The sequence below is a fragment of the Bos taurus genome, chromosome 1 (assembly GCF_002263795.3).
Source record: "Bos taurus isolate L1 Dominette 01449 registration number 42190680 breed Hereford chromosome 1, ARS-UCD2.0, whole genome shotgun sequence".
In the NCBI taxonomy this organism is placed as follows: domain Eukaryota; kingdom Metazoa; phylum Chordata; class Mammalia; order Artiodactyla; family Bovidae; genus Bos; species Bos taurus.
This window is the reverse complement of record NC_037328.1, coordinates 70,195,482-70,209,729: the sequence shown is the minus strand read 5'-3', so window position 1 is coordinate 70,209,729 and position 14,248 is coordinate 70,195,482. Positions and strand designations below refer to the sequence as shown.

The window sequence follows — 14,248 nt, the reverse complement described above, 5'->3', positions numbered from 1 at the left end:
TTTACAATAGAAACATTAATATCCACCCTGCCTGAAATATCTTAGCAAGTAATTATAAGGATTAATTGACAATGTGTTTGAAAATTCTTCCCAGGTTACAAAGTGCTTGGCAACTTCTCTTCTTTTTTTAATTGCATTAACATTGGTTTATAAAATTACATCAGCTTCATGTGTGCAACATTATATTGATATTTCAACTTCTGTATACATTACAATGTGCTCAACACCGAAAATTTAGTTTCCATCTGTCACCATATAGTTGACACCCCTGCTTTACCCGTTTCTTACCCCCAACCCTTTCCCCTTCTGGGACCGACTACTCTGTTCTACATGTTTGTTTTGGTTTGGTTTGTTCATCTATTTTTGTTTGCTTGTTTTAGATTCCACATATGAGTGAAATTATACAGTATTTATCTTTCTTTGTCTGACTTATTTCACTTTGCATGATAATCTCAATGTCCATCCATATTGTCAAAAATAGCAAGATTCCATCTTTGTATGGCTAGGAAGTATCCATTGTCTATACACTGTTGTAAACATGTACCACACCTTCTTTATCCATTTATCTGTCAATGTGAATATAGGTTGTTTCCTTATTGTGGCTGTTCTGAACAATGCTGCAATGAACACAGGGCTACATACACCTTTCTGAATTAGTGTCTTCATGTTCTTTGGATAAATACCCAGAAGTAGAATAGCAGAATCATATGGTAGTTCTTAATTTTTTGAGGGATTTCCATACTGTTTTCCAATGCTGGAGCTGCCACTAAGATATATAGTACTAGAAAGATACTTTCAGAACAGGATTCCAAGAAGGAGTTATTTCCCCACTGAGCCTAGGAATTCTCATTTTCCTTAAATTTTTAGTGCTGGACAACTGAAAATATAGATAGATAGATACATAGATAGATATAGAAATATATCTTCCATAAGCTAGAAGAATTTGAAACTCTGATGATTATTAGAACACTATATTGACTCCGCCTCAGTCAGTCTCTTCCATCAGGAAGCTTTCATAAGCCTCTTATCCTTCTCCATCAGAGGGCAGAAAGACTGAAAACCACAATCACAGAAAACTAACCAATCTGATCACATGGACCACAGCCTTGTCTAACTCAATGACACTATGAGACATGCCATGAAGGGCCACCCGGATGGATGGGTCATGGTGGAGAGTTCTGACAAAATGCAGTCTACTGGAAAAGGGAATGGCAAACCACTTCAGTATTCTTGCCTTGAGAGCCCCATGAACAGTACGAAAATGCGAAAAGATAGGATAATGAATGATGAACTCCCCAGGTTGGTAGGTGCCCAATATGCTACTGGAGATCAGTGGAGAAATAACTCCAGAAAGAATGAAGGGATGGAGCCAAAGCAAAAACAATATCCAGTTGTGGCTGTGACTGGTGATGAAAGTAAAGTCCAGTGCTGCAAAGAGCAATATTGCATAGGAAACCAGGAATGCTAGGTCCATGAATCAAGGCAAATTGGAAGTGTTCAAACACAAGATGGCAAGAGTAAACATCGACATTTTAGGAATCAGCGAACTAAGACTGGAACGGGTGAACTTAACTCAGATGACCATTACATCTACTACTGTGGGCAACAATTCCTTAGAAGAAATGGAGTAGCCATCATATTAAAAAAAAAAAAAAGAGTCCGAAATGCAGTACTTGGATGCAATCTCAAAAACAACAGAACGATCTCTGTTCGTTTCCAAGGCAAACCATTCAATATCACATTAATCCAAGTTGATGCCTTGACCAGTAATGCTGAAGAAGCTGAAGTTCATCGGTCTTCTATGAAGATCAACAAGATCTTCTAGAACTAACACCCAAAAAAGATGTCTTTTTCATTATGAGGGACTGGAATGCAAAAGCAGGAAGTCAAGAAGTACCTGGAAGAACAGGCAAATTTGGCCTAGGAGTACAGAATGAAGTAGGGCAAAATCTAATAAAGTTTTGCCAAGAGAACGCACTGGTCATAGCAAACACCTTCTTCCAACAACACAAGAGAAGACTCTACACATGGACATCACCAGGTGGTCAACACCGAAATCAGATTGATTATATTCTTTTCAGCTAAAGATGGAGAAGCTCTATACAGTCAGCAAAAACAAGACCAGGAGCTGACTGTGGCTCAGACCATGAACTCCTTATTGCCAAATTCAGACTTAAATTGAAGAAAGTAGGGAAAAACCACTAGACCTAAATCAACTCCCTTATGATTACACAGTGGAAATGAGAAATAGATTCAAGGGATTAGATCTGAAAGACAGAGTACCTGAAGAACTATGGATGGAGGTTCGTGACATTGTGCACGAGACAGGGATTAAGACCATTCCCAAGAAAAAGAAATGCAAAAAGGCAAAACGTCTGTCTGAGGAGGCCTTACAAATAGCTGTGAAAAGAAGAGGTGAAAGGCACAAGAGAAAAGCAAAGATATACCCATTTGAATGCAGAGTTCTAAAGAATAGCAAGGCGAGATAAGAAAGCCTTCCTCAGTGATCAATACAAAGAAATAGAGGAAAATAATAGAATGGGAAAGACTAGAGATCTCTTCAAGAAAATTAGAGATACCAAGGGAACATTTCATGCAAGGATGGGCTCAATAAAGGACAGAAATGGTATGGACCTAACAGAAGCAGAAGAAGAGGTGGCAAGAATACATAGAAGAACTGTACAAAAAAGATCTTCACAACCCAGATAATCACGATGGTGTGATCACTCACCTAGAACCAGGCATCCTGGAATGTGAAGTCAAGTGGGCCTCACTACGAACAAAGCTAGTGGAGGTGATGGAATTCCAGTTGAGCTATTTAAATCCTGAAAGATGATGCTGTCAAAGTGCTGCACTCAATATGCCAGCAAATTTGGAAAACTCAGCAGTGGCCACAGGACTGGAAAAGTCAGTTTTCATTCTAATCCCAAAGAGAGGCAATGCCAAAGAATGTTCAAACTACTGCACAATTGCACTCATCTCACACGCTAGTAAAGTAATGCTCAAAATTCTACAAGCCAGGCTTTAACAGCAAGTGAACTGTCAACATCCAGATGTTCAAGCTGGATTAAGAAAAGGCAGAGGAACCAGAGATCAAATTGCCAACATCCATTGGATCATCAACAAAGCAAGCGAATTTCAGAAAAATATCTATTTCTGCTTTATTGATTATGCCAAAGCCTTTGACTGTGTGGATCACAACAAACTGGAAAATTCTGAAAGAGAGGGGAATACCAGACCACCTGACCTGCCTCCTGAGAAATCTGTACGTATGTCAGGAAGGAACAGTTAGAACTGGACATGGAACAACAGACTGGTTCCAAATAGGAAAAGGAGTACGTCAAGGCTGTATATTGTCACCCTGCTTATTTAACTTATATGCAGGGTACATCATGACAAACACTGGGCTGGATGAAGCACAAGCTGGAATCAAGATTTCCAGGAGAAATATCAATAACCTCAGATATGCAGATAATACCACCCTTAAGGCAGAAAGCGAAGAAGAACTAAAAAGCCTTGTGATGAAAGTGAAAGACGAGAGTGAAAAAACTGGCTTAAAACTCAACTTTCAGAAAAGTAAGATCATGGTATCTGGTCCCATCAGTTCATGGTAAATAGATGGGGAAACAATGGAAACAGTGACAGACTTTATTTTGGGGGGCTCCAAAATCACTGCAGATGGTGACTGTAGCTATGAAATTAAAAGATGATTGCTCCTTGGAAGAAAAGCTATGACCACCCTAGACAGCATATTAAAAAGTAGAGACATTACTTTGCCAAGAAAGGTCCATCTAGTCAAAGCTATGGTTTTTCCAGTAGTCATGTATGGCTGTGAGAGTTGGACTATAAAGAAAGCTGAGAGTGGAAGAATTGATGTTTTTGAACTGTGGTGTTGGAGAAGACTCTTGGGAGTCCCTTGGACAGCTAGGAGATCCAACCGATCCATCCTAAAGGAAATCAGTCCTGAATATTCATTGGAAGGACTGATGCTGAAGGTGACACTCCCAATACTTTGGCCACCTGATGCGAAGAACTGACTCATTTGAAAAAACCCTGAGGCTGGGAAAGATTGAATGCAGGAGAAGAAGGGGACAACAGAGGATGAGATGGTTTAATGGTTTCACTGACTCAATGGACATGAGTTTGAGTAAACTCTGGGAGTTGGTGATGGACAGGGAGGCCTGGTGAGCTGCAGTCCATGGTGTCGCAAAGAGTCTGACATGACTGAGCAACTGAACTGAACTATACTGACTCTCGGAGAAGGCAATGGCACCCCTCTCCAGTACTCTTGCTTGGAAAATCCCATGGACGGAGGAGCCTATTAGGCTGCAATCCATGGGGTTGCTAAGAGTCGGACATGACTGAGCAACTTCACTTTCACTTTTCACTTTCATGCATTGGAGAAGGAAATGGCAGCCCACTCCAGTGTTCTTGCCTGGAGAATCCCAGGGATAGGGGAGCCTGGTGGGCTGCCATCTATGAGGTCGCACAGAGTCGGACACGACTGAAGTGACTTAGCATAGCATAGCATACTGACTTTAAGAAGAAGCAAAGTGAAACTAAAGTCCTGATTCTGGCTAGAAAAATCTTGTAAGTTGAGAATTACAAAGACTTAACTGTCTTCAACGGTTTCATTAGAGGTTGTTGTTGTTATTCCGTTGCTAAGTCGTGTCCAACTCTTTCTGATCCCATGAACTATAGCACACCAGGCTTCTCTGCCCTTCACTATCTCCCGAGTTTGCTCAAACTCATGTCCATTGAGTCAGTGATGCCATCCAACCATCTCATCCTCTGTCGCCCCTTTCACCTCTTGCCCTGAATCTTTCTTAGCAACAGGGCTTTTTCCCAAGGAGTCGGCTCGTCACATCAGGTAGTCAAAGTATTAAAGCTTGGGCTTCAGCATCAGTCTGTCCAATGAATATTCAGGATTGACTCCTTTAGGATTGACTGGTTTGATCTCCTTGCTGTCCAAGGGACTCTCAAGAGTTCTCCAACACCACAGTTTAAAAGCATCAATTCTTCAGCGCTCAGCCTTCTTTATGGTCCAACTGTCACATCCATACATGACTACTGGAAAAACCATAGCTTTGACTATACAGACCTTTGTTGGCAAAGTAATGTCCCTGCTTTTTTTAATACATTGTCTAGGTTTGTCATAGATTTTCCTCCAAGGAGCAAGCATCTTTTAATTTCGTAGCTGCAGTCACTGTCCACATTAATTTTGGAGGCCAAGAAAATGAAATCTGATACTGTTTCCAATTTTTCCACATCTATTTGCCATGAGGTGATGGGACTGGATGTCATGATCTTTGTTTTTTGAATGTTGAGTTTTAAGCCAACTTTTTCACTCTCCTCTTTCACCTCTATCAAGAGACTCTTAAGTTCCTCTTCACTTCCAGTAGGAAGCTTCACAACTCAATTATTCCCTCACATTCCAGTGATCTCCACACATACTTTCACACACTCAAGCCTGCCACCTTAATTGCTGGCATCAGTTTCTGACCCATAGGTCTCCCGTATGCATGTACTTCCTGTTTTCCAACCTTGACTTGACCACTGGTTCTTCAGTAACTCTAGTGATTTTACTTGATTTCATCTTGCCAGTTGTTTTTTGTTCAAGGTTTGCCTTCAGTCTTCTAGTCCTGGTTTCACTCCTTTTCTGATGATCAAAATATCTGAGTGATATTCTACTTTAGTTTTACTGAGCCTGAATGTAACAGCTGAGACTGAAATCCAAGAAGGTAAGTTTCACAAGCAAGTGTTACTTGTTGGAAAAATTATATTATCAACAATATAATGTAAAGAAAAGAGAAAAAAGGGGGTTGTGATAGTAGTGTAGGGGACTTGATTGGCAGAGCCCAAAGCTGAGGTCTCTTTTGATACTATTTGGTTTGAGTCTTAAAAGGACATTAATATAAATATCTTTTTTTTTTAATACTCAAGGAATACAAGAAGAACTTATAATAATGGTAGAGTTTTTGAGGGGAAAAAAAAGTTAAGAAACTTCTGAAAAATTCTATTCATTACAGAGAAAGCCTAAGTGTACACCAGTTTTTATAAAGCTTTTGAGGCGACGGTGGTGCAAAAATGGTTTTCAAAGAGCGTAAGCTATAAACACAGGGTTAATAGGGATATTGAAGTAAAAATAAATAACAAAGGTACTTTAAAACTGATAATAGAAGATAAGAGAGGATGCTAAGCAAGTCAGAAGACCTAAAGATAATAAATATCTCAGAAGAAAGGCTAGTGACCTTCTTTAGACAATTCTTCCAAATATATTTTCCTAATATTCTTCTAACTTCTTTGTAGGAGATAAGGAAGATTCCTATATCTGAAGTATAAGCTTGTCCAAATAGCCAGGCAATGAAAAGCTGATATATCAGGCCATACTTAGTAACTTTCTTAATTCTAATAGTCATGGTACTAATTTGTAACTGCCCAAACACAGTTTTGTAAGTACTTGCTTAAAACTTGGGATGCATTTCCTTATACAGGTAAATTAGACATAAAGTAAGGCCCTAATGACCAGAAAAGCTCAATAAATCCACTCTGTAGTTGAAATATAATACAAATGACATTATTAACACTAACCATTAGGTATAAGGAGTATTTGTGTTGTGCTTAGTCACTAAGTTGTGTCCGACCCTGTGTGACCCCATGGACTGTAGCCCACCAGGCTCCTCTGTCCATGGGGATTCTCCAGGCAAGAATACTAGAGTGGGTTGCCATGCCCTCCTCCAGGGGATCTTCCCAACCCAGGGACTGAAACCAGGTCTCCCGCATTGCAGGCAGATTCTTTACCATCTGGGCCACCAGAGAAGCCTTGTAAGGAGTATGTGATGTGCTTAAGGTACTACCTAGGACCATAATCTCCCATCTGGAACCTTGGCATACAAGAGACTGCCTGAGACAAGGTCTCCTAGAAGGAAGGAGTGGGTGATATGGTTGGATTGGTTGGGAGGGGTAAGAACAGACTAAGATCTCCAGAGTGTTAGAGTCTCTCAAAGTTCGATTCTGGACATGTTTGTGCATTCCACCAAATATCTGCTATCCTTTTATTTTTAATATAAATATTAAAGGCAACTCAGGGAAAACAACAATTTCTTATACATAACTTCTTTTTTTGCTTGAAAAAGATGACTTCTACTTAGCTGTTATCAACCCAGTAACTTTTGGTGTTGTCCAGATAATTCTTACCTGTACTTCAGCTTGCCTTTCTTTTTTGACATTAAGCAACTGTTTTTGAAGAGATTTTATCTTCTTTCTTCCATTTTCCTCCCTAGAGAAAATAAGGATAATTTATATTTAGAGAAGTGCTTCTCAAAATTCAGTGTACACAGGTTCACCTGGAGGCTAAAGAACAGATTCCTGGGCTCTGTCCCAGATTCTAATTCATTCAGTGGAATTTGCAACTGTGCCAAGGTCCCAGGTGATGCTAATGGTACTGGTCCATGGAGCAAAATTTCAATAATATTTTTAAAAAGACTGTGATTTTGCTCTCACTTTGCTCTCTCACCATGCTGCGGTTTGCACGGTCTCTCAGCTCTGCGTTCTGGAGATGGTGCTAAAGTGGAGAGAAGTTTCTCAAATGCTGATTGCTGAAGCTTCCAATTCAAGTTTCTCGCCTCCTTCCAGTGTCAATAGATTGGCTTCAGTGCACAGGGGTGACAGGACCCAGAGACACCTTTCTTAACACCAGAAGGTGCTGGAGTGGGCTGAGGGGCTGGTCAGTCCAGAGGCTGCTGTCCATACCCCCACAAGGTTCTGGCTCAGAGCCTCGAAGCAGGGAAGAACCCCACGTTCCATGATGGCCTCAGGAGGGAGGATTTGTCAAGTGATCAAGCCCTGAGTCTTTAGAGTGGGAGCAGTGACTCCAAGACCCCAGTCTACCAGAGAACTAACCCTAGAGAGTATGAAATAGTGAGAACTCACAAAAAGGAAACCACTTGAATTAAAGACCCGGCGTCACCCAACCACCAGTAGCACCCTGTGCAGGATGCCTCATCTAAATGACAAACAAAACAAAAACAAACCCAATAATCAGCAGACAGGATTACCACCTCACTCAGCCTTGCCCATCAGAGGAAAAACAAACAAACAAACAAAACCTCAGCACAACTCTCACCCTACAAGAAGCTCACACAAACCACTGAACCAACCTTAGGAGGCAGAAACCAAAAGGAAGAAAGAATTCAACCTTCTTCAAGGAAAGAATTCAACTTTCCTAGAAGCCTGGGGAAAGGAGACCTCAAACACAATAACCTAGAAAAAAAAAAAATGAAAAGGCAGAGAAATACTGCACAAATGAAGAAACAAACTAGAAACACAGAAATCCAAATAAATGAAGAGGAAATAGGCAAAGTACCTGAAAAAGAATTCAGAATAATGATAGTAAAGATTATCAAAAACCTTGAAAACAAAATGGAGAAAATGCAAGAATCAATTAACAAAGACTGGAAAGAATTACAGAATAAATATACAGAGACAAACAACACAATTACTGAAATTTAAAATACTCTAAAATGAATCAATAGCAGAATATCTGAAGCAGAAGAATGAATCAGTGAGCTGGAAGATAAAATGGTGGAAATAACTTCTGAAGAGCAGAATAAAGTAAAAAGAATGAAAACAGCTGAGGACAGTCTCAGAGACCTCTGGGACTACATCAAATGCACCAACATTCAAATTATAGGGGTCCTAGAAGAAGAAAAGAAAAAGAAAAGGTATGAGAAAATTTTTGAAGACATTATAGTTGAAAATTTCCCCAACATTGAAAAGGAAATAGTCAATCAAGTCCAAGAGGCACAAAGAGTCCCATACAGATAAACCGAAGGAGAAACAAGCCAAGACACATACTAATCAAACTAACAAAGACTAAACACAAAGAACATTAAAAGCAGCAAGGGAGAAGCAAGACGTAACATACAAGGGAAACCCCATATGCTTAACAGCTGATCTTTCAGCAGAAACTCTGCAGGCCAGAAGGGAATTTTAGGATATATTTAAAGTACTGAAAGGGAAAAATCTACAACCAAGATTACTGTGCCTGGCAAAGATCTCATTCAAAATTGATGGAGAAATAAAAAGCTTTTCCAACAAGCAAAGTTAAGAGAATTCAGTACCATCAAACCAGCTTTACAACAAATGTTAAAGGGACTTATGTAATCAAGAAATACAACAGAAGAAAAAAGATCTACAAAATCAACCCCAAAAAATTATAAAATGGCAATAGGAACATATATATCAATAATTACCTTAAATGTAAATGGGTTAAACACTCCAACCAAAAGACACAGACTGGCTGAATGGATACAAAAACAAGACCCATATATATGCTATCTATAAGAAACCCACTTCAGACCTCAAGACACATATAGCCTGAAAGTGAGAGGATGGAAAAAGTGTATTTCATGCAAATGGGAAGCAAAAGAAAGCTGAAGTAGCAATCCTCATATCAGACAAAATAGACCTTAAAATAAAGAAGATTACAAGAGATAGGGAAGGACACTACATAATGATCAAGGGATCGATCCAAGAGAAAGACATAACAATTGTAACTATCTATGCACCCAACATAGGAGCACCTCAATACATAAGACAAACACTAACAGACATAAAAGGAGAAACTGACAGTAACACAATAATAAGTAGGAAATTTTAACACCCCACTCACACCAATGGACAGATCATCAAAACAAAATGAATGGGGAAACACAAGCCTTAAATGATACATTAGATGAGATGGATCTTATTGATATCTTCAGGACATTCCATCCAAATGCAGAAGAATACACCTTCTTCTCAAGTGCACATGGAACATTCTCCAGGGTAGACCACATCTTGGGTCACAAATCAAACCTCAGCAAATTTAAGAAAATTGAAATCATATCAAGCATCCTTTCCAACCACAATGCTATAAGACTAGATACCAATTACAAGAAAAAAAGTGTAAGACACACAAAAACATGGAGACTAAACAACAAACTTCTAAATAATCAACAGGTTACTGAAGAAATCAAAAAACTTCTAGAAACAAATGATAATTAAAACACGACAAATCAAAACCTATGGGATGCAGCAAAAGCAGTTCTAAGAGGGAAGTTTATAGCAATACAATCCTACCTCAAGAAACAAGAAAAACATTGAATAGACAACCTAACTGTACACTTAAAACAACTGGAAAAAGAAGAAAAAAACCTAAATTAGTAGAAAGAAATAAATCATAAACACCCGAGCAGAAATAAAAAGAAAGAAACAATAGTAAAGATTAGTAAAACTAAAAGCTGGTTCTTTCAGAAGATAAACAAAATTGACAAACCTTTAGCCAGACTCATCAAGAAAAAAAGGAAGAATCAAATCAACAAAATTAGAAATGAAAAAGGAGAGGTTACATCAGACAATGCAGAAATACAAAGGATTATAAGAGACTGGAATGAACAACTATATGGCAATAAAATGGGTAACCTGGAAGAAATGGACAGATTCTTAGAAAAGTTCAGTCTGCCAAGACTGAACCAGGAAGAAATGAAATTATGAACAACCCAATTACAAGCAATGAAATTGAAGCTGTGATCAAAAATCTCCCAAAAAACAAAAGCCCAGGACCAGATGCTTCACAGGCGAAATCTATCAAACTTAGAGAAGAGATAATGCCTATCCTTCTAAAAGTCTTTCAAAAAATTGCAGAGGAAGGAACACTTCCAAACTCATTCTATGAGGCCACCATCACTCTGATACCCAAACCAGACAAAGATAAACCAAAAAAAGAAAACTACAGGCCAATATCACTGATGAACATAAATGCAAAAATTCTCAACAAAATTTTAGCAAACAGAATTCAACAACACATCAAAAAGCTCATACACCATGATCAAGCTGGGTTTACTCCAGGGATGCAAGGATTCTTCAATATACTCAAATCAATCAATGTGATACACTATATTAACAAATTGAAAGATAAAAATTATATGACAATCTCAATAGATGCAGAAAAAGCCTTTGACAAAATTAAGCACCTATTTATGATTAAAAGTCTTCAAAAAATGGACACAGAAGGAACCTACCTCAACATAGTAAAGGCCACAAATAATAAGCCTACAGCAAACATTATCCTCAATGGTGAAAAACTAAAAGCATTCTCCCTAAGATCAGGAACAATACAAAGCTGTACACTTTCACCACTATTATTCAACATAGTTCTGGAAATGCAAGCAATCAGAGAAGAAAAAGAAAAAAAAGAATCCAGATTGGAAAAGAAGAAGTAAAGCTCTTACTGTTTGCAGATGATATGATACTGTACATAGAAAACCCTAAAGATAGTATCAGAAAATTACTAGAGCTAATCAGTGAATTTGGAAAAGTTGCAGGATACAAAATCAATACACAGAAATCATTTGCAATTCTATATAGAAAGAGAAATTAAGGAATCAATCCCATTCACCATTGCAACAAAAAGAAGTAAATATCTAGGAATAAACCTACCTAAGGAGACAAAAGAACTGTACACAGAATATTATGACACAAATGAAAGAAATCAAAGATGACATAAACAGATGGAGAGATATTCCATGTTCCTGGGTAGGGAGAATCAATATTGTAAAAATGACTATATTGCCAAACGCAATCTACAGATTCAATACTATCCCTATCAAATTATCAATGGCATTTTTCACGTAATTAGAACAAAAAATTTCACAATTCATGTGGGAACACAGAAGAACCCGAATAGCCAAAGCAGTCTTGAGAAAGAAGAATGGAGGTGGAGGAATCAACCTTCCTGACTTCAGATACAAAGCTACAGACATCAAGACAGTATGGTACTGGCACAAAAACAGAAATATAGACCAATGCAACAAGATAGAAAGCCCAGAAATAAACCCATGCACCTATGGGTACCTTATTTTTGACAAAAGAGGCAAGAATATACCATGGGGCAAAGACAGCCTCTTCAATAAATGGTGCTGGGAAAACTGGCCAGCTACATGTAAAAGAATGAAATTAGAACACTTCCTAACAACATACACAAAGATAAACTCAAAATGGATTAAGGACCTAAATGTAAGACCAGAAACTATAAAACTCTTGCTACTGCTACTGCTGCTAAGTCACTTCAGTAGCGTACGACTCTGTGCGACCCCAAAGATGGCAGCCTACCAGGCTCCCCTGTCCCTGGGATTCTCTAGGCAAGAACACTGGAGTGGGTTGCCATTTCCTTCTCCAATGCATGAAAGTGAAAAGTGAAAGTGAAGTCGCTCAGTCATACCCGACTCTTAGCGACCCCATGGACTGCAGCCTACCAGGCTCCTCCGTCCATGGGATTTTCCAGGCAAGAGTATTGGAGTGGGTTGCCACTGCCTTCTCCCTAAAACTCTTAGAGGAAAACATAGGCAGAACACTTGATGACATAAACCAAAGCAAGATCCTCTATGACCCATCTCCTAGAGTAATGGAAATAAAAACAAAAGTAAACAAATGGGACCCGATTAAACTTAAAAGTTTTTGCACAGCAAAGGAAGCTATAAGCAAGGTGAAAAGACAACCCTCAGAATGGGAGAAAATAATAGCAAATGAAACAACTGACAAAGGATTAACTTCCAAAATACACAAGCAGCTCATACAACTCAATACCAGAAAAACAAACCACCCAATCAAAAAGTGGGAAAAAGACCTAAACAGACATTTCTCCAAAGAAGATATACAGATGGCTAACAAACACATGAAAAGATACTCAACATCATTCTTTATTCAGTTCAGTCATTCAGTCATGTCTGACTCTTTGCGACCCCATGAATCGCAGCATGCCAGGCCTCACTGTCCATCACCAACTCCTGGAGTTCACCCAAACTCATGTGCATCAAGTCGGTGATGCTATCCAGCCATCTCATCCTCTGTCATCCCCTTCTCCTCCTGCCCCCAATCCCTCCCAGCATCAGGGTCTTTTCCAATGAGTCAACTCTTTGCATGAGGTGGCCAAAGTATTGGAGTTTCAGCCTCAGCATCAGTCCTTCCAATGAATACCCAGGACTGGTCTCCTTAGGATGGACTGGTTGGATCTCCTTGCAGTCCAAGGGACTCGCAAGAATCTTCTCCAGCATTCATTATTAGAGAAATACAAACCAAAGCTACAATAAGATATCACCTCATACCAGTCAGAATGGCCTTCATCAAAAAGTCTACAAACAATAAATGCTGGAGAGCGTGTGGGAATGTAAATTAATACAGCCACTATGGAAGATGGCATGGAGATTCCTTAAATAACTACAAATAAAACCACCATATGACCCAGCAATCCTACTCCTAGGCATATACCCTGAGGAAACCAAAATTGAAAGAGACACATGTATCCCATTGTTCATTGCAGCACTATTTACAATTGCTAGAACATGAAAGCAACCTAGATGTCCATTGACAGATGAATGGATAAAGAAGTTGTGGTACATGTACACAATGGAATTTACTCAGCCATAAGAAGGAACACATTTGAGTCAGTTCTAATGAGGTGGATGAACCTAGAACTCATATGCAGAGTGAAGTGAACCAGAAAGAGAAAGATAAATACCATTTTCTAATGCATATATACAGAATCTAGAAAAATGGTACTGAAGAATTTATTTACAGGGCAACAATGGAGAAACAGACATAGAGAATAGACTTAGGGACATGGGGAGAGGGGAGGAGAGGGTGAGATGTATGGAAAGAGTAATACGGAAACTTACATAACCATATGTAAAATAGACAGCTGGGAATTTGCTGTATGGCTCAGGAAACTCAAACAGGGGCTCTGTATCAACCTAGAGGGGTGGGATGGGGAGGGAGATGGGAGGGAGTTTCAAAAGGGAGGGGATATGTGTATACGTATGGCTGATTCATGTTGAGGTTTGACAGAAAACAGCAATTATCCTTCAATAAAAAAATAACCTAATTTTTAAAAAAGATTGTGATTTTAGTAAACTGGAAGAGGATTTTCTGGCTTATCAGTGTTGTATCTAAAATTGCTGCTGCTGAGAACAAGCTAAGAAGAGGATGAACAGGAAGAGGAAAAAGAAGAATCTTTTCTATTCTGAGCACCTCTTAAAATATAAGGACATAATCCCTGTCATCACTCCTGTTTTACAGATGAGGAAAACGCACATAGAGAGTTGAGGTGACTTGCTGCAGAGGATCTGAGAATGTGCCCCACAGACCTCCAAGTACAGGCAATGTGAGCAAATAAGGGTCCAAGCTCTCGACTCTGAATCCCTCCACTGTG

The 14,248-nt window shown here is 39.1% G+C and overlaps 1 protein-coding gene across 5 annotated transcripts in view; it reads right to left on the bottom strand.

The window, feature by feature from the left end:
- The window catches only part of IQCG (IQ motif containing G), a 53,849-nt gene that overhangs the window by 16,410 nt on the left and 23,191 nt on the right, over positions 1-14,248 (bottom strand). For all 5 annotated transcript variants that reach the window (XM_005201425.5, XM_010801191.4, XM_010801190.4 and 2 more), the window contains 1 exon segment: positions 7,198-7,279. In XM_005201425.5, coding sequence (XP_005201482.1) covers positions 7,198-7,279 — 82 coding nt within the window.